Source organism: Leptidea sinapis, chromosome 6 (assembly GCF_905404315.1).
Source record: "Leptidea sinapis chromosome 6, ilLepSina1.1, whole genome shotgun sequence".
Taxonomy (NCBI): domain Eukaryota; kingdom Metazoa; phylum Arthropoda; class Insecta; order Lepidoptera; family Pieridae; genus Leptidea; species Leptidea sinapis.
Window position 1 is genome coordinate 5,236,040 of NC_066270.1, and position 25,718 is coordinate 5,261,757.

At 34.4% G+C, this 25,718-nt stretch overlaps 1 protein-coding gene across 8 annotated transcripts in view; it reads left to right on the forward strand.

Annotated features, from left to right (window-relative positions):
• Positions 1 to 25,718, forward strand: part of LOC126964795 (homeobox protein homothorax) — a 321,561-nt gene that overhangs the window by 130,479 nt on the left and 165,364 nt on the right. For all 8 annotated transcript variants that reach the window (XM_050808059.1, XM_050808060.1, XM_050808063.1 and 5 more), the window contains exon 8: positions 19,550 to 19,558. In XM_050808059.1, coding sequence (XP_050664016.1) covers positions 19,550 to 19,558 — 9 coding nt within the window. The remainder of the gene's footprint in view (positions 1 to 19,549; positions 19,559 to 25,718) is intronic.

Here is a 25,718-nt window from a genome sequence, read left to right on the forward strand (position 1 = left end):
TCAATCGTATCTATCGTCGTAGCTTCATTATTCAAAAGATACCTTTAGTAAAGTAGTATTACTCTTCTATTCCCTCATAAATCATATATCTATCTCTCTTTATTTCTTAAGTTTCTATAGTATTTCTCAGAACGGAAATCTATTTCAAATTAAACGCCTCCTTCACAAACATTTAAAGAAACCCTGAACTTTCGGCCATAGATACAAACATAGACAAAGACAGATCGTAGATACACTAGCAGGTACATTTGCCACAATAATAATAAAACGGCATAATATTCGAAGAAGCTTAATCCGATGACCGCCAACTTATATGTCAAGATTAATCTAATACAATTTATGTAAATGTTAATATTGTAATCGGTGTGGGAATTATGTCATAGCCCTTCGTTCGCAGTACCACAGCCAACTTAGGAAAGGCCACAGAATTTGTAATGATTATCTACATATGGGATAAGATGTTTTGTTATAAATTTTGCTTAATTATGAACACTTATGTCATCCTGCTATTTGTTTTTTAATTTTCTGGGTTCCATCCTTGGGGAAGCCTGTTTTTTTAGCTAGAGACGGACAGCATCCGTCCGAGTGATAGGGGGAAATTCCTTGTAAACTGCAATGTAGATCCTGTAGATGAATCCACAACCTGAGAGTTGAATAAAGCATACAAGAATTTATGACGATACGTCACTCGAACGGTTAGCTCAGTTGATTAGAGCACCGGCACGGAACGCCAGATGTCGTGGGTTCGAGTCCGCATCGTTTATAAAATTTTAATTTTCAAATTTTATTTGTGTTTCATATGCATATCAAATTATGTTATTTGATAATACAAATATTAAAGCTATTACATATAATAACTCTCGCTTGACCAATTTCTTCTCTCCAATACTTTTAAGTTAAAATGTTAATCTGAGACTTAAACTCACATATAAACAGATCAACTAACATATCGTATTATTATGTATATTGTTAGATTTTCTTTTATAACGCGTTTATATTTGAATGGCCACATATGAAACGGCTTGAGGCAATAAAATTTTAGTATCCAAGATTATAATAACAGGGAATTTATTGCTTACAAAGATTGTTACACCTTTTACGGGTCGTAAAAGATTTTTAAAGTATCAAAAGCGCAAATTGCACTCGAGTACTGTAATCGTATCAAGTGTCACTTGAGGAAAGTGAGTTAAGTTATTTGGAGTCCCCTTGCCCCTAACAACTGTACGGTAATCGAATCGACGACCACTCGGCAAGTGTAGCATTGTTGTCAAGAGGGCGCGGTCGCGGCAACAGATTATGCAAAAATCAGATCAGTTTGAGAGTTAGAAATCAAATTGTCTGCCACTTTGGGGTTATTTGATTTGGGGAGACACATTCATGCAAAAACTGATACTTTACTTTTTAATATTAAAATCTATGCATATAATGAACGCTCGGGAAATGGGGAGGGCTATGCTCGAAGTTTCGTAGGAGAACCAAAGTTACTGATATAGCCCAAATGATTGCGAAATTTAAGTGGCAGGGCACATAGTTGGACGGACAGATGGCCGTAAGGGCAGTAAAGTCCTCAAAATGCGACCATGTACCGGAAGACGCAGTGTTGGTAGGCCCCCCACAAGAAGGACCGACGATCTGGTCAAGATCACCGGAATACGTTGGATGAGAGCAGCGCAGGACCGATCATCGTGGAAATCTTTAGGGGAGGCCTTTATAAATTTTAAACCATGCAATATCTGTTTATGATAGATATAGAAGAATAACTATTTAATACTTAACTACTTTAAACTCTTTTTTAGAACAACAGAAGCCAAAACAACATTTATTTTAAATTGCCTGTCTGTTTGCATGTTTGGACTGCTATCACGCAAAAACTACTGCATGGAATTGAATGCAGTTGTCACAGATATATTTGTAGAGAACTAACTTCAAAAACACCACTGTAGCGCAGGAAAGTATCATAATCCCGCTATTTTACAATAATCCCCAACTGTCTTTACAAAATTAAAATATCGATATTTTATTCTTAATTTCACGCATACGAAGTCGAGGCAAAAGCTATTCCAAGAGTGATATATATTAAATAATAATTTATTTAAATTCATAATTATTAGTTATTATATAACTACCATGAAATTTGACAAACATCGTTTTTTTATATTATTTTTTTAAATTAAAATACACAATTTTGACCTTGTATAATGCCTCCTCAAATTAATGAAACAAAATTAAAATAGTAATATTTTTAACCACACTGCTATGCAAATATATGATGGTGGATTGTGATTCTCAACTGATAAGCGTTTTGCAAAAACTCATCAATATTCATAGCATAGACTTATTGTACATATAGACTGACCTTATCGCACAATGCTAGCTTAATTATATAAATGATTAATGTATACAGTTTGCTTTAAGCTTTCAATATCAGTATGGTAAAGAATAACTTTAGTATTATTTGGTGTTGCTTAGAGATGTCGCTGCGATATATCTTCTTTTTCACTCGCCTCGTCATATGAGTGCGCTCTATCTCATTTCTTTCTTTCTTTTTTTCATCCGTTATCCTTCTTTTATCTACATCTGACCTTATGGGCAGTGTTAGGAAGAGCAGTTTGACCTGATCCCTGATCCTGCTGAATTACACAATCGCACCACACGCCTTAAACCCAACTATTTTCCACCATCTTGATATGTGGAGTTCTACCTAAATGAAGTTAACCGATCAATTTTTTTATGACAATAAGGTACAAGACGAGTATGATGGTAATTGATACGCCCTGCCCATTACAATGCAGTGATGCTCAAGCACTACAATTGCCCTCGACACCTTGAGGCATAAGATGTTAAGTCTCGTTTGCCCAGTAATTTCACTAGCTACAGCGCCCTTCTGACCGAAACACGTTGTTTGTTATATGTTTACACATTACTGCTTCACGGCAGAAACAGGCGTCGTTGTGGTACCAATAATCTAGCCGGCATCCTGTGCAAAGGAACTACCTATGGTTATGCCATACATTTTGACAATTGAATCTTAAGACAATCCAATAAATTTCTGCGTTAAGTAATCAAGCCAATTTGAATTTCTCTTAAGATCGTTTTTTTAATTTCTTTGTCATGAAGTCTTTTTTGAAATATTTAGATTCGTTTTAAAGATTTTAACCTTAATTATTGAGTCAATGTAAGAGGTGCAAAACATCAAAAATGCAACTTCTTATTCGCTTCAATCAACATTTGTATTGTAAATTGTTGCATAAATACTAGTATATCGGGAATCGCTCTATCTATGCTTTTCTTGTCTACGTCACGGCGAGCAAAATAGCAGGTTACCATAGACAATAGACACACTATTCGGTATTTGGCTTGGCTTATCAGATCATCGAGTAGATAATTGTTTCTCGCTTACTCATTACAATTCGGACAGAGAGGCGGTGTTTTTTTTGATCACTGGAGTGTTTGTGATTAGAGCAATAACACACTCGTAGATATTTCAGATAATGAATTATAGTGGCTAAACAATATCTGTTCATGAAAAATTATTTAAATAATTTAAATTTAAATTTTTGTGTTTCGATTCGAAGAGCGAACTTTAGGTAAAGTTATCTTAAGCCTTATTACGATACCGCTCAGAATTTGATTTTTTTTTCATTTGAATCCTGAGTCGAGTGAAGGCATATTGCTTACCATCAAGGTGAACGTCATGCTCGCCTCGTTACATCTTCACATAAAAATGTTTTTTTTTCTCTTTTCGCCTGTTATTGCCCGCTGATCTCAAGTCTAAGATTTAAAAGTTTTGATGGGTTTGTTTTTTTTTCGTATTATAGTTTTGATCTTATCTTAAAATTGATCATAACAATCTATCTAGTTGAAATAAACGTGTATAAATCCACCACAGACTAAAAGTAAGTGGTACTTTTAATGATGAGTTTAATATCCACATACGACCACAAAGAGGTATTTTATTAAAAGTACAAATTTAAAATATCGAAATCAAGTATTGTTTTAAATAATAGCATTTCACTATTATCAAAACGGGCAATTATTTTCTAAAGTCCAAATTGATTCATGTCTTAAAATATATCCCTTTTGTCTTAGTCATTAAAAGTACTGAAAAATAATTCCGAAGTGCGACGAACTTCAACATTAAAAACTAATAAATAGATAATGTCAATTCGTAGATAGATAATATCAAAGCATCGTTTAGTGTTGCCAGTTTCAGCAACAACAAGCCAAAAGCCATCATAGTATGGGCACTATAAAAATACTTAGAGCGTTTAAGTAATTCTATTTATTAAAAAAGACGAAGACCAATAAGATTATTATCTAATAAGCGGCAACATTAATTATTACTTCTTGCATTACATTAAGATATTAATAATAATTTATTAGAGCTTATCTAAGTAATTATCAATTTTATACTTATTTTAATAGATTAATATAAGCTCATTTTAATCATAAGAAATTGTTTATTTGGATATATTAACATGTTTGAGATTTAGTAGTTGGATGTAAATAAATCAAAGAATATGGCCGGTGGGGCAGTAAAGTCCTCGACTCGCGACCACTTACCGGAAGACCCAGTTTTGGTAGGCCCCCTACAAGATGGACCGACGATCTGGTCAAGAGCGCCGGAATACGTTGGATGAGGGCAGCGTCTTCCGGCTGATGATAATGATGATGGATGTAGGTAAATAACAGTCGGGGTTGGTTTACCAGTGGGAGGCTCCTTTGCACAGGAAGCCGGCTAGATTATGGGTACCACGACGGCGACTATTTCTGCCGTGAAGCAGTTTTCGTTCTGAAGGGTGCCGTAGCTAGTGAAATTACTGGGCAAATGAGACTTAACATCTTATTGCTCAAGGTGACGAGTGCAGTTGTAGTGGCGCTCAGAATATTTGGGTTTTTCAAGAATCCTGAGCGGCATTGTAATGCGTACGGCATATCAATTACCATCAGCTGAACGTCTTGCACGTCTCGTCCCTTATTTTCATTAAATTAATAATAATAATACTAACTTTTTCAATCACTTATTGACTCCAGCCAACCGGAGTCCTCCTAAAAACGTTAATCGCATCACGAAAAGACATATTCATTAATAATTACATGCGTATAAATGCTTAAGTATGTATTACTTGCGTTAGTCAAGTAATTTAGTACAAATTCGGCTATCTAGATAGATGAATCAATAATTGAATAATAATTATAAATACACCGAACAATGCTCGGCGGACAAACAAACAGACAGAGTAGCGAGTACACCGCAACTAACACCTTGTTAAATCGATTCCTGCTTCGTTTTGTATTCCGATGACGGGACAATTCAATTTGAATATATTGACGTAAGCCACGAATACTAATGTGACTACAGTTTAGCACAATTGTGTTTCACAGTCTGAATTTTATGTTTTATTTATGATACAAGCGCAAATTTAATTTGTGTTGGTTTTCGGGAGCGGTTCTCGCGGCGCACTAGGCGGCTCTCGATAGTCGATAGTCGCTACTAGTGACGTGAAACCAATTACTCGATGCTAGTGACGCGACGCCACGCCGTGACCTGTAATCGACGCCCGCCGCGGCTGCCTCAGTTACACTTTATAGCGTGAAAATGATACGCGGAGAGTTGCTTTTAAATACAGTGCCAAAAGTCGACAGTTAATTTTATGCGTTTACATTAAACGTCTTATAATGCTCATTATTTTTATGGGCCGGCTTATGAGCGGTCTGGATGCGCTTAAAAGATGGTATTGCGTTTAATTTATGTTGCTTTAGTTATGTTTATGGTTTAATGTAATGTTATATCTTCGTGATTGATAGTCATTTTCAAAAGTGCTCATGTTTACATATATGTCATACAAATTAAAAACCGAGAATTTACTTTAAACGCGTTGATTTATTTGGACATGTTTAGGAATAATATTATACACAGCAAGGTTTTTTCGATGCGGTTAGTAAATATATAATTTTTCGAATGCGTAAAAAATTAGCTGTTCTTTGTGATCTTTTTTTGTTTGACATAACTAAAATTTCTGGTTTTGATTACAAAAGAGTTACATGTTAAAGGAGCGTCAAAGGTTCGTTGACAGTTTGACAGGAACTATGACGCAGGACCACGTCAGTTTGAAATTAATTAACAGTCACAGTTTTGGCATCGTATCCGTGTAGAAAAACTCTAGTATATTGGAAATAGACTAATGACTGATCGTATGAAATAGCTAATGAATGCGGCGCGAACGTCATAAGATTGTAATTAATGTTCCCTATTTTTCACCACTTATTTATTTCTGACTCGCTCATTTTTCTTAACACTCTGTGATATACAAGTGTCGTTTAAAGATCCCAAGATATTTATTTTTGACAGAATAAGATTTGGTTAATTTTCATATATTTCAATACTTTAGTGACCATTTTTTTGGATCTAGTCAATATGACACATATTATGAAATTATTGTATATGTAGCTATATCAGAATGGTATTCTTAAATTACTACAAGATTCGTGAGAAATTCTGAAGATCGTGAGAAATGCTAACACATTTATTATATAAATGTTGGTTGTCTATTTCCAACCGGACGCAATGATAAACCACTCCATGTCGAGATTAGTATTTTTCTAAATAAATACACGCGGGTGTTATTTGCCTATGAGGGAGCATAAGAGATCTCTGTTCTCGACTCAATGATGTTTGTTTAAAACCACTCGAAAAGTCAATGAGCTACACAAACACGCAACTGCAGTAATCTGTAGTGACAATACTCGAGAATGTAAACAATCGCACGATTAGAACCGTTGCACATCACTACAACTGTCATCTCTGTCAGATTCGATTTTTATAGAAAAAATAACACAGTAAATAAATGTCACATACTTATTTGTTTTTTTTTTTAAGTGGGACATGGCGCCATTTTTATCTGTGATACGGTTAACGCACTTTGTGATTTTTGCTGTTTTTAGATATTCAGTGGCGTGTATCTCAGTGAATATTAAACAGTGACCATAGATTAGATAAGGCCGGATGTTGGTAAGATCATAGGTAGGAGCATAGACAACGTTTGCTTAGCTACTGATAACATGAAATCTTTCCACGTGAACTCAAACATGGTTTTGAATCATATTTGTGTAATTCTTGATAGGTAAGAAATGTGGAGTGTTCCGTAGTTTTTGAAACTGCGTTGGTGTTTATGGAAAAATCTAAGATGATGGTAATAAATAAAATGTAACAAATGCATGATTTTAATAGCTATATGTAATAACTTTGCGACATCAGAAGTAGCTAAGAGCAGCAGTTTCAGTGTTGGATTTTTTATAATATTAAAAATGTGTCGGCATATATATGTACTTACTTTACTGAATAGTTTTTGTATCAAATACCCGGTAGCAAGTTCGTAACACATAATCAGATGTTAGTTGTTTGCCGAGCAACATAGAGATTAGTCCAGCAGTTACCATTGTAAAGATAAACGCTTCCAGTTTTTGTTTTGTAAATATTGAACTAGATAACGTACTTTATGGTTATGTTGCGCTTATGTTTTTAGGTTGTTTATACTCGGAGCTTGGATTCGTTGCCGTACGGGATAAGACAGCTAAGAATTTAAAAATATATCTCCTAAGTAATATTTTACTATTGTTTTTGGACTCGAGAATAATACTAGTTTAGCTAGCTGTAAACCAAATGTGGTACGTTCCTTGTCTTTTGTATTGAAAAAGTTATCCTACATGAGCACCTGATTATAAATATTTACTGCTGTTACCATTACAATCCTCGAATGACGAAGATCGAAGATCTGGTCAAGATCGCTAGAATACGTTGGGTGAGAGCAGCGCAGGACCGATCGTCGTGTAAATCTTTGGGGGAGGATAGGAGGGGATAGAAATTAGCATAGTAAAAATATCGTACTTTTAATTAACATGGAAGTGGGTTGGAAATTTGATCAATTATAGTTTGTTGCGGGAATAAATTCTTCGAGTAGTTTGCTATGATATAAGTAGGGAGTTAAGTTTATTTTTAAAGATGCTGAAAGTTAGTTGGAGGGTTTTGGTTAGAAAGCTCTCCTAAATTCTCTCCGTAGCATTTCGGGTAAACGGCATACCAAGAAACAATTTTCAAAGTCTTAAAGCAAATCAGTATTTATCAGAGTTGAGCTAAAATTATCTATATTATAATTGTAAAGGGTGTGATCGGTTCGCAACACCAGCCGACATCATCTTGATGGAAGGGTACGAAATTTACTAATGGGAGGCACGGATAGCTTATGGGTACCACAACGGCGTCTATTTCTGCCGTGAAGCAGTAATGTGTAAGCATTACTGTGTTTTGGTCTGAAGGGCGCCGTAGCTAGTGAAATTACTGTGCAAATGAGACTTAAAATCTTATGTCTCAAGGTGACGAGCGCAGTTGTAGTGCCGCTCAGAATTTTTGGGGTTTTTCAAGAATCCTAAGCGGCACTGCGTTGTTATTGGCAGGGCATATCAATTACTACAGAACAGGTAAAATCTCTTTAAACTGTTCTGTATCAATTACCGTCAGCTGTGAACGTCCTGCTCGTCTCGTCCCTTATTTTTATAAAAAAAAAATAGCAAGAGATTTACTTTTCACTAGAGTTCTCACGTTTGATGATAAAATGACATAGCATCAATAGAAAGTTTTTTATTGGAGAGCTTCACTTCAAGATAAGTGAATGCTTTTCCGCCTTGCCTTTCCAGCTTGTGAGGGAAAAGTTTATTTGCATTTTTATTATATTCTTATTTCTTTAGTTTTGTGTGCTAAGAAATAGTTTCTCTATTAATCTCCCACTCTGTCAAACGCCAGATAGAGATCAGATATTGTTGGTGGTGTAGAAGATTGCATATATTATAAAAAGTAAAAAAAAAAATGTGTTACGTAGTCAATTACTAGGACAACATAAGTACGTAGAGTGATCCAACTCTTTGATCAGTCTAATTAAGAAGACGCGTTGGTATTTTAACTGCTTTGAGAGTGCTATGCGAATAGCGTTTAGAGAGAGCGCGCCTGCTTTAGATATTTAAATTTATGTCTTTTCTTATTTACTGGGACGTCATTACTTAACTATTGATTAGTTTGAATGTGCTAACAGTATCATTTTAATTACTTGATTAACACCTTGAGGTGAGGGCTGCGATTAATCTTTCGCAGTTGACATCGACATTAGGTAAGGCTAGTTACAGAATATTTATTGAAAACTATTATTCTTTTACCATTGTCAGTATTTTAATTTTATTTTATTTATTATAAAAACACAACAATAAAAAACTGATAGTATATGACCACCGCAATCAATACTAGATTTTTATAGTTTACTCTACTATTCATTGAAATTTCCCCCCATTAATGCAAGTATCCCCCACTTGCCTTAATAAATAATATTTCAGAACGACTTCACAGAATATTCAGTTTTCTATAATAGAGTACCAGGAACGTATAAGTAAAAGGAGTAAGTAACTATTTCATAGTTTCTGTAAAAGCACGCTACTTTCTAGTATTGAATCAGCGGAGTACTAGGCAGCCATAAGATAGCAGGAGTGTTAATAAAGACGCTGGTACTGCATCGCATGTCCGCGCGGTAAAACGCTGGGCGTTACGCCCCGCCCCGCTGGCTTTTAGCGATCACTACCTTTACATTTTATGAGCGAGCCCTTTATGTTGCCTTCAAATTAGTTTTGTAGACAATCGCGTGTTGCTTACGCTGTAAAATAAGCGTTAGGAGCGTTTTTATTTCGCGCAAACCTTCGTATTCGATGTTTACGTCTGAAACATAAAACGGACGTAAAATAAAGGTTTGTAGCATCTGTGAATGTGATTTAGTTGGCTGAAAATTACATTATGCTTAAGGGTTTTATTTTTTTTTTGTCATTTATGTCGGAAAACAATGGTAGAGGATAGGGTTCAACGAATCGTAGTTAGAGCCCGTTAATATTTACTTCACTGTGTATATACTATTTGTTTAGGACTTATATTCTAACTTCACGTACACTTTTGAACGGTTTTTTTAGGTTAATCTTAAGAATTGGTTGGCGATGCTCGGTCTTCGGAATATTTTTTTTAAATAACCTAGCGATAAATTTAATAAACAACCACCTACTATTACTTAAGCCCCACTTTATACGTTGATGCTGTTTTTATGAAATATGAGGATAAACGATACTCCCAAAACTCCAAAGGAATCAAAAGAATATTATAGACCTTATAGGCGTGGAATACAGATGCTAAGCTGTAAGTTTATAATTTTCTGTAGTAGACACCGGTTACTAGATTGCCTTTCCAGCATGGCTTATGCTGGATCTCTTGTGTTCTCCCCAAAGATCTATCTCTTGCTTTCCTCATCCAAGTCACGCCTGCCACCTTTTGAACATCATCTTCCCATTATCGATACTGTCTTTCTTTATTTCTCGTTTTACCTTTTTGTTTCGGGAAACTCTGATCGCGTGGCATACCTCAGATGGGCGCAATTTTGGCGGTCACGCAGCGTTCTGTCAATGCGTATTATTTTAACTGTAGCAATAGATTGCTTATAATTAGTATGATTTGAGTGAATGTATCAGAAAGCTTTAAAACAAGCTATAAGACCATTCAAAATAAACCATCTTATAAACAAAATAAGGGTCAGAATTTGGTGAGGTAGTAGAGTGCCGTATGGCACACTCGGTTTTGATGTATCCGAAAAATTTAGTGTCCCAGGGCACTGCCGATTTGGGAAGGTTTATATCTTGGACACTATTCTGTCACTTCTTTAGTCCATTTCTCTGTTATATGTTTTATCTTGAGTCCAGTCCATTTCCATTTCAGTTGGTTTATTTGGATCTATTGATGTGATAATGAAACAATTCCCACAGCTTGGATTAATGTAGGTACCTACTCTTTTGAAGGGCGGATAAATCGCAAGAGGCCGCAGTTAATAGAAGAATAATGAAACAATTACGTATTGGCGTCGCGTGAGGTGGTCATTTGGGGTGAACACCCTAAACTTTTGATAGACACTTCGCGTGCGCCAACCAATTATTACGGACTAATAGGAATTTGGCGCGAAATATAGACAACGGGGCGTATTGTTCTCACCTGAATGGTTTTATGTCGTTCTAATGGTATTTACCCATATGGTGCGGATTCGGTGTTGCCAGGTGATGATAATATAATGTGAGTTTAATTGGTGCGCTTTGTTTTGAGAAGATTTGCTCCAGAGGAGATACAACTTTTTGTAAATATTTAACAGTATTTTAATTTTCCTTTGCACAGGATGCCAGCTAGATTATGGGTACCACAACGATGCCTATTTCTGCCGTGAAGCAGTTATGTGTAAGCATTACTGTGTTTCGGTCTGAAGGGCTTCGTAGCTAGTGAAATTACTGGGCAAATGAGACTTAACATCTTATGTCTCAAGGTTTACGCAGTTTTAGTGCAGCTCAGAATTTTTGGGTCTTTCAAGAATCCTGAGCACTGTATTGAAATGGGCAGGGCGTATCATTTACCATCAGCTGAACGTCCGGCTCGTCTCGTCCGTTATTTTCATAAAAAATAACCTCTCCAGCTTTAACAGCCCGTAAAAGATTCGTATTATAAGTTCTCAGCATCCTAGCTTTTAAGGTTACACTTATAGTCTCTTCAGAACTTGAATTCTTAGTAAACATTTCTTATTTGGAAATACTTGTTGTATCAAGCAATGAGACACAGCATTCCGTTAACATCTCGCTGTATGCAGCGCTGGATCTATTTATTATTGTAACGATATCAAAGGGCGGCTTCCCCGAAGTGCCTTTGTTTTGCTGATCGTTACATTAACGATCTATTTCTATAACGATTCGGTGAATTGTAATCTCTGACCAGCGCGGGTGCATGACATATTTAAAATTTGTATACAGTGTTCCAAAGTTTTAGGGCTGATTTCACAAATCAATAAAATGAAGTTACCTAATCGGGTGATTTTTCTGAAAATTTGATTTGAATCTGTTGCCTGTAACACGGTAAGTTTGACGATAAAATGTATGGTTTCCTTCAAAAAAACAAATTTACTCTATGGTAATATCCCTATTGGCTTCTTTACAATAACGAATATAGTTCCGATAAAGATTTCCGTAATTCATATGATTTTCCAACTCAAAACGTAATCTGTGCGTGTGTTTTGACATTGTCGTTATAAATGTGCATAAAAAAGACACTAACACATACAACTTGTATACATTACATATAAGCTAGCTATATAAAATAAGATAATACATATAACATGGTATTGCAATGTTTATATACTTTTACTAATTGCGTTACGTATGCAAGTTTCGATATTGAAAACCTAGCCTCAACAATAGTTTGAAATCGAAACAGATTTACACCGTCATTGTGTAAAGTTATTTAAGTAAACGAACCATAAGATTTATTTAAACATAAAGTTGTCGGAGTGTCGTCCAGGGAACGTTATGCGATGCCCCCGGCTTGGGCAGCTCGTCCTTCGAACAATGCCTACAATAATTGAGCTCTTTGTGCGTCCGAATAGAAAATTTTCACGAGCAAACACCGAAATGGACGTTTTACTGCGCGCCACTTTAAATCAGCTTCTCATACAAGCTTAAGTTATTAACTCGTGTGCTTTTTATTGACGCTTGCCATTTGCAAATAGAATAGGTATTTTTCATTGTTTTCCTTGCTTGTATGCGATGTCACGGGGCGGGTCGGTGTTTGCCTAAAAGATGTCAAAAAGTTCGATGGTTAGTTATACTGGTCTTTCGTATCTTTTTATTTTATATTTTAACCATGTTTTAAGCTTGGTTTCTGCTAATTACTTTAAAATTTTACGCGTAGACCGCACTGTTTTAATTAAATAATTAATATTCAATAATAAGGTGTGTAGCTTTTCCTTTAATGCTGTAAATATCTTGCAAATTAATACAATAGTGATGAGTTTCCTTTCACTCAATCTTTTCAAAGCTTTTGTGATTTAGAAGACTTAAGAATATTCAAGTTTAATTTAATCGTCGGTTTCTATGATAAGCCAATCATTACATGTGTATTTGTCATCGTGTTGCATTCGAAAATAAAACTGGTAGTAGCGGCCATAGTCAAGTTCGATGTAGTAAAACAGTTATAAAGAAGGCAAATTGATTATGTGCCAATAAATATCAGTTTCTCGCTAATAACTTCAGTCACTCGTGAGTAAGATGATTAAAGTAAGTTTGAGAAATCGTGAATAATCAAAAATTTTATGATGCTAAAGTTGTCAATAAAATAGACTTCTGCTCTGATATTCACAAATGTCATTGAATCATTAATGGTATTAATTACTTCGAAGAACACCATTATAGCAATAAATAATCTCAACAGTTTTGATATTTTATCAATCAAGAGACCACCTCTTGCTTGATGGAAGGGATCACCTCTGCCCATTACATTAACAATAATAATAACACTTTGGCAATAATTTGGATCTTACTGACGCCAGTATTAATAAGTAGTAATTTCCAGTCTTTGACCAACCGTTGGCGTTATTTCCCACTATCACATTTTAATTACAACGTGTGCTTAACTGTAACTATCCGTAAAACTTTTTTTATTTATGATTTCAACAAATATTTCCTTAAAACATAGAAATTCTTGTCAACTTTTTTTGTTATGACAATACAGACATAAAAGAGAGTTATTGTTACTAAATCCGCGTAACTCAATTCCTAGGAAATGTGGAATTCGGCTTGGCGCCTTTGATACGAGAGCGTTTAGCGTTGCCTGGAACCGTTTGTTTGTTTGTCAGGCTGTAAAACTGCTAGCAATCGTAAACGGTCGTGTGTGGTCAGCCCTTACGACGAAATCTGAACAGATGGGCCGAGATCAAACGATTTAGCTACGATAAAAGAAGTTAATGTTGATGTACGTTACAACTCAGTACTGGAAACCTCTAATCGTGTGTTTTGTGTTTTCTTTCTCGATACACGCCATATATTCCCCTTAATGCGCGAGGGGAAACAACATTCCAATTTTCCAGGTATTTCCCATTCCATATTGGTTGGATTTGTTCGAGACGCGCGGCGGGAGATTAACCGAAGATTCCTCGATAGCTATGATGTCCTGGTACCTATGGGGAAACTATTGATGTATTTACAGATTTCCTTCTCCTATTTTCTGCTTATTTTGCGTAGCTATATTTTGACGTACAAGCGTGTCTGAGTGATCAGTAAAATTTGTCGTTTCAACAAAAGCACGATCAACTAAATTTCTTGCCGTGCAGAAGCGTCTGACAGTCTCGACATTAAGCATCATCGACGTTATTGCATAGATCACCATCAAGTGTCGCATTTAAAATAATGATTACCTATGTGAATCGACTGAAGGGCTATTGAAGTAATTACCAGGCAATTATAAGTTTGAAGCATTTGATTATCGCGTCTGCATCGTGTCCGGAGTCTGCGTCATTATCCGGGATTACGGGAGCCCTATTCGAGCCCCGGATCCCGGATAGAGGGATTTGCTCCCGGATCCGGGAACGGTGGCAATGATAACAGATACGCTAGGATACGCTCGCTGCTCACGAATACGTGGGATCCTTTGATTCCTCTATATTTGAGAGATTACGTGAATTATGGCCATTTATGTTTTTATTATCCTACCGACATGTTATTTGTCTAGTTTTTGCGTGTATTATAGGGTTTCACTATGTTAGAATGCGTTTTACAAATTGATTATTGACAGTAGAGCATCAGAACTTATTCTCTCAACCAAATAAGTTGGCCTATCGTTCACAGTTTTATATAGCTTCTAATAAAAACAAAACAATAATATACTTCTAAATATAAAGCACATAAGGCATTCATTATTAATTTTCAGAATGACGGACGTCAAATATGAAAGGGGTCATATCGTTTTGTATTTCGCTATAATTCAGATCATATTGTCACTGCTATAAGTAGGTCTAGTAGTTCATAATATACTCCCTGAATAGTTTAGTTTTTGATTAAGGTTTTAAGTGTTAAATCAACTTCGTAATAATCTAAGAAGGTACTAACTAGTACTAATTCTAAGTAAGATATAAGGGGTTAGTTTTTTACTATGAGCTCCTTAATCTATTCGTTATTTTTACTATGGAAGAGGAGGACTACGGGCCACCTGCTGGTATGTGATCACCGTACTCTCTTGTAACTCTAGAGGAAAATGAATTCTAAAACCAAAACCACATTGGTACGTGGCGAGCGAGGATCCAACCGGGGCTCCGTACTGAGAGTCAGCAATAAAGTCCTTTATACGTTGAGGCCAGTTATCAATAGAAGCACTCTTTCCATGGGAAAATTCTGCCACTGCCAATCGTAGGGATTGTTTTAGGGACTCCAAATTATCATGGAGTTTAGAACAAGCCGTACTTTCTAAAACTGACCATAAATCATAAGTCCTAAGTCATCGTGGTATTTCACCTATATCATGCGAGAACTAGAACAACAAATTTTTGTATTTAGTAAATATTATGTTACAAATAACTTTATTTTCATCTGCATAATATGTGACGTGTGTTTAGTTGATTTTTCATAAGTGTTTTTGAAAGTCAGTTTTAGGAGGGGTGACAAGATATTTTAGACGTCAAATCCCGTAGGACAAAAATAATGAACAAGTCATGTACTTGAGTAGGCACCAGAGCAGTATAACATAGGCGTAGGTTGATATCAGCGTTACAAGCGATCGCACTTAACCGTCGCAGGGGTATCGTTGCTGCAGCACTATCAGTCAGCGTCGTTCGGCGCATTAGCGCTGTCGCCGTTTGATAATTTATAGGATACCTTCGCGCGGACATGCGGGCCTGGTACCTACGCTCAATTGATTGTGAGGGTATGATTAAAAAATTTTCATTGATAGCTTAATGGACCTATATGGACATATCTACTCAACCTTAAGGCTGTTTATTTTAATTAATACATACGGTCTGCGGTTTATAGCAGGTACAACCTATGGATAGTCTATTTGCCTAAAAATATACAGAAACAATCAGGACTTAAGACAGATCTAATACTTTCGGTATATTTTCAAAAACATCAGTCTTAAAAGGCTGGCAAAGATTTTTGCAAAACCAAAAAAAAGCAACAGTTATCCCAAACCAAATCAGGTTTAATCTACAAACGAAGAAAAAACTATAATATGTTATTGTATCATTTAAATTAACTAATGAATAAGACGTGAACAAGTATAAAATATATGAAGTAGTTATCAGGGGTCACCTGTCGACCTGTCACTTAGCTGTCAAATCTGTCAGAAATGTCGCGATACGATAACTGTGCGCGATAAGATTCGATTGTGCGTTTCTTGTGATAAATATCAACATATTTAATGTAATTTAAAAGTGGACTAGTTTTTCTTGTAACAGATATAAATGGATGAAGCTCAGTCATAGGTGATGCGTTTACTGTCAATTTTCAAGGGCATTTATAAACTAATTTAACATTCTACTTAAAACAGCGATTACCTAATACATAGACATACTCTCACGTGTTTTGTGTGACTACTTATTGAAAAATAGAGTCTCAGGTTCAAAAATTCCTGCTGTCGTTTGATGCGTAATGCGTTTTTATATGCCTTCCGCAATATTTATGTATTATTCATGAATATTTCTTATTTCGAGATTTGTTAATTATGGCAGGGCAGCGGAATAAAGTTCACAGATTAAACAGCTTCAAAATTCTTGATGTAAATTACGGATCTGTAGTAACAAGTGAGGCCCACTCGTTGATCGGTGTTATAAAAAATCATGTAATACGACGGACGCGGTCGGGTAATAATTAAAAGAAGTTATTCCCGTCTCAGTCGGTTTGTGGAGTTTTGCGTTTACATTCCGAGTGAAGCGCCACTTCCACCAATATCACTCGTAATTTTATTCAATTAATCACTAACCGGGCAATAGTCAGGTTATGTATAAGTACACTTTAATTTAAACAAATAATTAAGACCGAGATATAATCCTTCAATATTCGATTATTGTAATAGTGTAATGTTCAGATTCCAATATTAATAATAATTACTAATGATGCTCATAATATTCTGTTGTTATGAGACCGAAACTTTAGTATAAAATTCATGATATAACTATATTAGTATACTAAATTGTTTTAGAATACTTATATAGTTATATTATGAATTATATTTATATGCTATCGCTGATTTTAAATAAATAAAATAGTTTGTAAATACTATAGAAAAATTGGCTCAATTATCCAGTAGCCAAACTATAGAAATATTTTTTATGGTGTTTCTAAGTATGTAAATGGGAACAGAAATGTACAAACCTTTTTCTACGCTTTTTTTGGAAGTGTTTGTTCTATTATATCATAGTTTTGCTGTTTGGCATAAAATTAAATCGATGAAATGACCTATTACTACCTTCACATTTTTCTGCTGCACTAGCATTTTCATGACCAACCCATGATTAACTTGGCAGTAGATATAGTGTGTTTTCTTAATTCCACTTGGAAGACTCAGTGTTATCGTGGATTAGTTAATATCAGGTTTATAAATGACCAGTTAAAGTTAAAGTAAGAGCAGCGTTGAACCGGGCCGTTAGTATGACGCAGCCATAGTTGGAAATGTACGTATGATTCCACTTAGTGGTAACGGGCCAGCTTACATGTGCGCTATTCTTAAAATAATTATTTTTATTATATATTTTAACCATTTTTAAAATTATAAATAAAGATAGTGATGAAAATTCATTATTAATATTTTTTTTATAGGAAAGCAAACTAAAGCCAATATTTTATATTCATATAAATAATATAATTTCTTAATGATACATTATATTTTGTCCATTTTCAACTTAATCGTACCATTAAAAAATGATTCATTCAATTTCCTTGAGATTTAAAATGTTGATATTGTCCACGTTATTTCAGTATATTTGATTCTTAGAAGTAAACTAGCTGACCCGGCAAACGTTGTTTTGCCAAGTATAATTCACGCGATAGTTTTATAAGTAATAAAATATTGCCTATATTATAGCCTGTACATCATTTTGTTCTATTGTCAATAGTTTATGCAGCACACGCAAAAATAGGTTTTCGATTTTATACCTTGTGTTACAAAATAGCAATTTTATTACGGATCCCTAATTTTGAAAAAAAAAACATAGCCTATATTCTTTCTTCCTCGATAAATGGACTACCCAACACTGAAAAATCATTCAAATCGGACCAGTAGTACCAGAGATTAGCGCGTTCAAACAAACAAACTAACAAACAAACACTGCAGCTTTATAATATTAGTATAGATTAATATATATTGTAATAAATTAACAGACACTATTAGAGGGCAGTAGAATTATTCATCATCATAAAGGCAAGAAATAAGATTTTATACAAATAAAGAGTAAGATATTCTTCAGTTATTAATTTTATATAAAAAAAAACTAAGAAAGTTTTAACAACGAAAGTCACCATGTAAACCTTTCCGAATGCATTGCGTGTTCTTTAGCTAGTGTCGTACCTAAAAAGCTTATGTACAACTATAAACGCCATATTATTTTGAACTCTACGCGCATGTTATATGGCTTATAATGGCGTATGGCGTAGGGTTTATTTATAAGTGGACTCAGTTTGACAACACAAGTTCAGGTGGAATGTAACGGTGCTGAAAATGATCAAGAAATTATTTCTACGTTCGAGAATCTTCTGCGACAACTGAGGCCCATATTCAAAATAGTGTTTAGGCTATCTAGCTTAGACATTTATGGGAGTAGGCGATGCAATGAGATAGTTCTCCAGCTGATGATAAACAGAGTCATCTGCTTTCAATACATCGTTGCAATATAATCCCAGTCATCAAATTCAAATTCAAATATTTTTATTCAAAATAGGATTTAAAATAAGTTTAATAAGAAGTTTCCACTTCAACAATCGCGAACACTTACTTTAAAAGCCGGCAAAGCTCGTGTGATACCTCTGGTAAACTCGTTTGTCCTCCTCCTTAAGGCGACACTAAATGCTAGCGACCTTGAGCGATATGAATTCACGGCTGCCGGCCCGCCATCTATGTAACAAAGCCAATATTTTCAAAATTCTTGCGTGGAAAATAGTTTATTTGCTTACAATCCTCGTTATTCACTACTAATCTGAATAAATGTACCTACACAAAAAAGTTAAAGCTATAAGAATAACTTTTCTGAGAGAAGTACTAAAAAAATACGTCCTGCCATGCCAAAAAACTTGTTTAACTGCAAAGAAAAGTGGTAGTTCAAAAAGACTCGGGAGTGTGAACTATAACCAACAGCAGGATATGTGTAACAGGATTAAGTAATGATCATAGCTCGAAATGCTATATTTTCACCACAAAATTTGTCTAAAACACCATGTTTGCGTGTTTTCTGCCTACTCTTCGCCTTAAATTCAATAAATCATATACTTACTGACCTAAGGAGTAGCGTACCGCAACATAAACACATCTCACTGAGCCCGTCGTTCTCAAATGAATCTCCAGTTGAAACAGAGTATTGGAAGGAGTTATCAATGACTTTTAAATTATTTGTGTGCGACTATTTTGTTGTAAAAAAGAATGAAAAAGAATACTGCTAATATTAATTTTCTTTTGTTTCAGATGCAATGGGTAAGTTAGGAATGAAGTTACTTAAGTTGCCACCAATATCAACCCCCATAATTTAAGGGTACCGTAAGTAAAATTATCTACAGCGTGGTTCGTGCTTCGTTTTCCTTTTTTGGGTTCTTCTGTTGAAGGAATGGAGGACAAATGCTGAGGGATCAGCTGATGTGTGATCACCGCCTCCCAGACTATCTCGCAAAACAATATACAAATGCTTGTATTAATATTGAGTATTGTAAATTTTGAGGAATTCCCTCAATCACTCATAGGATCCATAATTAGATCATATATTTTTACAATGGGATTTGAAAATTTACTCCCATTTTTGAAGTTAGTAGGAAAAAGAGGCCTGTATTTAATAATACTTGCTAATTCGTGCTTTTTGGTACTCATGACGTGTTAGCTTAGAATTGGTTTTTAGATTATTTGAGTTCCGTCCTCTAAAGATACCCGACGGGGCTAGCACTTAAATCAAATCAAATCAAAATCATTTTATTTAAATAGGTCACGGAAATGACACATGAATTAAAAAAAATACATGTATAATAGTATAATACATAATATAATTAAATTCAAATTCAAAATTCAAAAACACTTAATTCATGTAGGTCACGGAAATGACACTTATAAATGTCAAAAAAAATTAAAATATTGTTTCTTATTGAATTTACCGCTACTTCGTAAAGGGTTGAGCTAATGAGAAGAAGTAGCAAGAAACTCATGGCCACTCTTTTAAGTCAAGATGTACATTTAAATTGTTTTACAAATCATTTCTATTACAATATATGCAAAGTGACGCAACAAAAATACTCAAATGTTAAAAACTGAAAGGCTTAATTGCATAATAAAATACACATTCCGATAATTCTATCTGTCTAACCGAAAAACTTCAGCTGTCTAATAATCCATTTGGGGTTATTTATTAATAATTCATACTACAAAACTATTAAATACTAAAACGTATACCTAAATACCTTAAAAGCTAAACAGAACCCACAAATATGAAAAGCCAACACACACTTAGCTATATAAAATCATGAAATGAGTGTGAGCAACACTAGGAGTCCAGAATTCGCCGCGCGTCGTAAACTTTGATTAGCTCATTAAACAATATTGATTTATTAGTCACTTTAACGCATCCTCGTCGATCTGCTAATATAGCACCTAAAACCATACTAACAAGGCTGATACTCCCTTGCGATCCTTGTTGGCGCTTAAATTCATTTGGTAATAAACTTGGTTTTAATTAAATTTGCGTTGTTTAAATAAATTGGATTCGAAAAAAATGGCCTAGAACTAATTTTAGTTCAAAATTTACCTTACATTATATATTAAGAAAGCCGTAAAGGTAAAATACTGCAGTCTCAAATGACTGATATCTGATAGAAAAATACAATAAAATTAAATTTACGTTGACTTCACACAATGTTTAGTATTTATTTATTGACGGCTTTCGTCAATAATAATTATTGAACAAATAAAAATTTGTATAAATGGTTTGATTCCTGCCTACAATTGCTAGCATTATTCTACTTCAAGTAAGTTCCACATCATCTGAACCTATGAGGTTAAATTATTTCACGAGATTATTTAACATGGTTAAAAGATTTCTGAGTTTTCTACGTTAGTATAATAATAACATAAATAATCTTACTTAACTTTACATTATATTTATGTTATTAGCGATGGCAGTTATTGGGAGATATATAGACCTACCCTCATTTTCACTCTGTTACTTGACAATTGTCGTTGTTCATAAGAATATGACAGGATTTTGTTTGAAACCGTCTATCAATCGAAAAAATTCACATCATAGTTCAATAAAATGCGAGAATTTTTTTAGATATCCAAAGAAATCGAAATAGTGAAAGAATTTTCTTTCACATACATCATGGCTTCCCGTGTCAACGTGATTTCTCTGGTAGATATCGTAAGGAAGGTTAAATGCAGTGATCACTTACCATCAAATTACTAGCACCTCGTTAGGTTTACTCTTCCGAAAAACATCTGACAAAATTACATATCACTGTACCTTTTATAGCGACAGCGAATTGCACAATTAACGAATAATATTCATGGCCTGTCAAAATGACATATCATTCCAATTTAAAAAATCAACATTCGAAACGTTACAATTTGAAATTTCATCAGTTCGGAAACAGCGGATTCATTCGAGAAACGAAAATAAATTAAAACTTAAAACAATTCCAATCTGACACGGGAATACACTCAGAGCTTTTGCTGTTTATCATAAAATATGGCGGAGTATCGCCCATCCTCTTTAACGCTATACGAGCAAGAGAGATAGGCGTTCATTATGATAACAACAATCGAAAAAGGTAATTTTCGGACATTATTTGAAATCGTTATGAATATTGTGTATCAATCATACTTCGTATAAGGAATCTTTACTATATCAACCATCAGCAGACCAGAAAAGGGTCACCTGACAAATTCTCCATATAATTCATTAGGTCGCCGTTAATTGACTTATCTTAAACCATACAAACTGTGGCTTACACGTAGAGTCCGTATTTCGCAACTTGGTGGTTTATAGAAAAAACCTCTTTTTTTTAAACAATAATAACTAAAACGAGCTCTTACAGCAAATTTATGACAAAGTGTAAATTATTTTACCTAAATGACAATTTAAATTAATTACGTTAAAAATAAAATGTAAAATTAAAAACTAATTAATTTAAAAATATAATTAAAAATAAAGTCTGTGAAAATACCATCAATGTAATGTATCAAATCCCGCTTAAAAAGTTTTATATGCTGGTATTTAAAATAGTTCAACAGAGTATTAATACAATAACCATAATTAAATCCACTAAAGACTATATAAAAACTTGCATTCCATTTCACAGGAGTCTGAACGGCAAAAACGCGTAGAACGGAACGCACAACAAATGCATCAACGTTTATCATAACCATAATCAGAGTCACGCACCGATACGAGCGGCAGATATGTCAAACTATAATTAAAATATAACGAGAGCAAAAAGCCCTTCCCATTCAATTAAATACAATTTTAAATAACTTAATTAACCATTAATTAGCGAAACATCGCAATAAATCGCTTTGCGATCAGCCGATTAGACAAATGTTATTGTTCATTGTAATTGCAAGATGGCGGCCGATAGTGACAGATTGATGTTTGATTAGGTAATTCCACATCATATTCAAATGTGATTTATTCTTAATTTTTATTCAAAAAACATTCTCTCACAGCGCTATCTACGTCGTAAAAACGTCAAAATAATGAGTATAATTAATTTCACTCTCGAACGAAAGTGTTGCCATATCAATGAGAATACTACACATATGACACTTAACATTTTTTCGTAATGAAATACATTCGAAGCATCGAAATTTCGAGCGTATTTAACAAAAAGCTTTTGTATATCAACCTCACTCACAACAAAGCCAAAGAATGTATACTTGACATTGAACTTAACTCTAAAAAAATAAGCCATCAGAATTCAGACGTCTCCCGCTGAACCATTTATTTTACTGTTATTGTTAACAGCTTGTCGAAGTCACGAAAAACCGCTAAACGCCGCGTTGACACGTTCCAAAATGGCCATATCGGCTCTGAGATTCAAATTTCGAACTCTGAATCCAAGATGGCGACCTTCGCAAGTTGTATATCAATTGTGATTTACACTCCACGGTCGAGGTCGTCGCCCGCCCGAATTTCGTTCAGAAATGCACTCGCTGAGTAATTTATTTGTGACCATCTATTATTTTGTAGACTCACGAGGTCCTAAACGCAGCTGACATTAATATATCATTTTACGCGACGGCACGGTTCACCTCACAACCATCCCGTTCGCTCCAATGTAAAAGAACGATGTTAGAAAGAGACAGCGATAGGGGAACGAGTAGTTTGCGTTTTCACTTTTTATAGTAGCAATATATTTGATCAGCTGATCGGCATGACGTTTAGTGCGCGTGTGGCTATGTGTAATGTTTTTCATAATTTATATTATAGTGGTTTTGTGTTTTTATACCTGTTGGATAGGTCGTGGTTTAATTTATAATGCCGAATATTTATCTAATGGTTGTATCGTCTGTGGTCGGCGTTGACAGATAAATTTCGCGCCAATGTCTGTTTTTGGTTATTTAACGTTTATTTATAGTCCGGTGTTGCCGTAAATTAAAATAATCGATATTATTATGCGTAATAAAGTTTCGTTTGTAATTAATGATACAGTTTTGACACTTACGGCTTGTTAATTCAATTAATTTTAAATAATTTCTATGGAACATGGTCCGCATCTTAAATATTTTATGGTGACAGTTATTAACTCTTAATTTTGATTTTGTAGTTTTAAAAATAGATCTTTAACACGCTTTGCAATTTGTCAGAAATAGCATTTTTTGCCAAAACTGAGAGTATTTATTTATATTTAGATAAAGGTAAAGTTATTTGTCCGTGAATGCGAATTGCGACCACTCTTAAAAAATATTCATCGTCTGCCACTTTGAGAACCTTGAAAACTATATCAATATTATGTAATCATAATTTTGCGGCTATTTTGGTTAAAAAAATTATCTAAAATTAATTTTCTACTATACTGAATACTTTGAAAACGGTATCAATATTCTTGAAATCATAGCGCGGCTGTCATATTGGATTAAAAAAATATTTCAAGTGTTTTCTCTGTTAGCCCTAGAACATTTGAAGTAATTACCATATTTTTGAAAGTTTCATTGATGAAAACTTTAGAAACGATATTCAAATATCTTAAAATTTAAAAACATAATAGGTATTCTCTTTTAAAATTATCATGTTGATTCACTATTTATGGGGTGCCTATTGACCAATAACCTCGTGATCATAAAATATCAGGAAAATTCTCAATCCAAGGCGAATAGTCGTAATGCTAATAGCCGTAGCAAAGTTTCTGCGACCAGACCAGATTCCTTTATTTAAAAGGAAAAATCTAAAATAAAGTTAGGTAATTGTAGAGCTTACGGTAACATGAGAAACAAACATAAAGACAGACCACACAATAAAGGCAAACAAAGATAATGACTTCACAACAAATGGCTTCTTAGTAGACCTATATGCAGTAGACGAAGAAGTTAATTCGAGAGATACTTACCAGCAAAATCCCTCTACTACTTTTATATTATGAAAATAAAGGACAAAAAACCGTAATTGACCTGATATGAAAAGCAAATACCAGAGAAATCATAGAATAGTATTGCCTTTGAGGAATATATGCGCTTACTTTGATGGAACCATGTCTTATCTTCCTAGCAGTACTGCACAAGGACGCTTATGCCGTTAGGATGGTCGTGGTAGAAAAGACCTTGCAATCCCTCCAATCTTAAGGACTTTGGCCTGTCGTCATCTGCAATAAGTTCTTATCTTGAACACTTACACTTTACAAGTCTTCCTTTACGCTCCGATAAAAGTTGGGGAATTATAAAGTTGTTGTTTTGGATTCAACCCACCAAACTAATTCTAATCTAATTTCAAGAAAATGTTAATATTAGGTTCGTGCGAGTGTCGTACTAGCATGTACGTCATGTCGCACGTGGTGAACGTAAATATTTTTGGTGGCAATCGATTTCCGAAATCCATTTCGTACGTACCCCTCGCACACTCCGTCTGTATTTGTATGGATGCGACTTTAATATTCCTAATACATTTTATAATATACACCACTAGGTTTTAACTACCAAAAAAGATAGGTACCTACTTAAATCATTTTTGTTTTGAAGCGGAAAATAATAAAATTTATAAATAAAAGAGGTTTATCCATGTACGAATCTTACCAAGCGTGGGTAGAAGGACGAATGATTGCTATTTTGGCTATCCTTTTTTGACATTGCAATTTATAAAAAAGTTATAAGTCAGTATTTTTGTTATTTTAATTTTCTAATTGACATGATCTATTGATTTTGAAATTCAGTTATAATTATTTATTACAAGCTAGTTGCAGATTCATTGACATTAAAAACATTCTACATAATCTGCAATCTTACGTTATATACATATTTACTATCTTTGAATATGTGTATTTCTGAATATAATTAAATCGGCAATCAAATAAAAATGCCTGATTTGCGCTAGTTCTTCGATCGCTGGATGAGCCAAAACCCCTGTGCTGGCCCAATGATGGCCGAAAGGGAATTAACTATAAAAAAT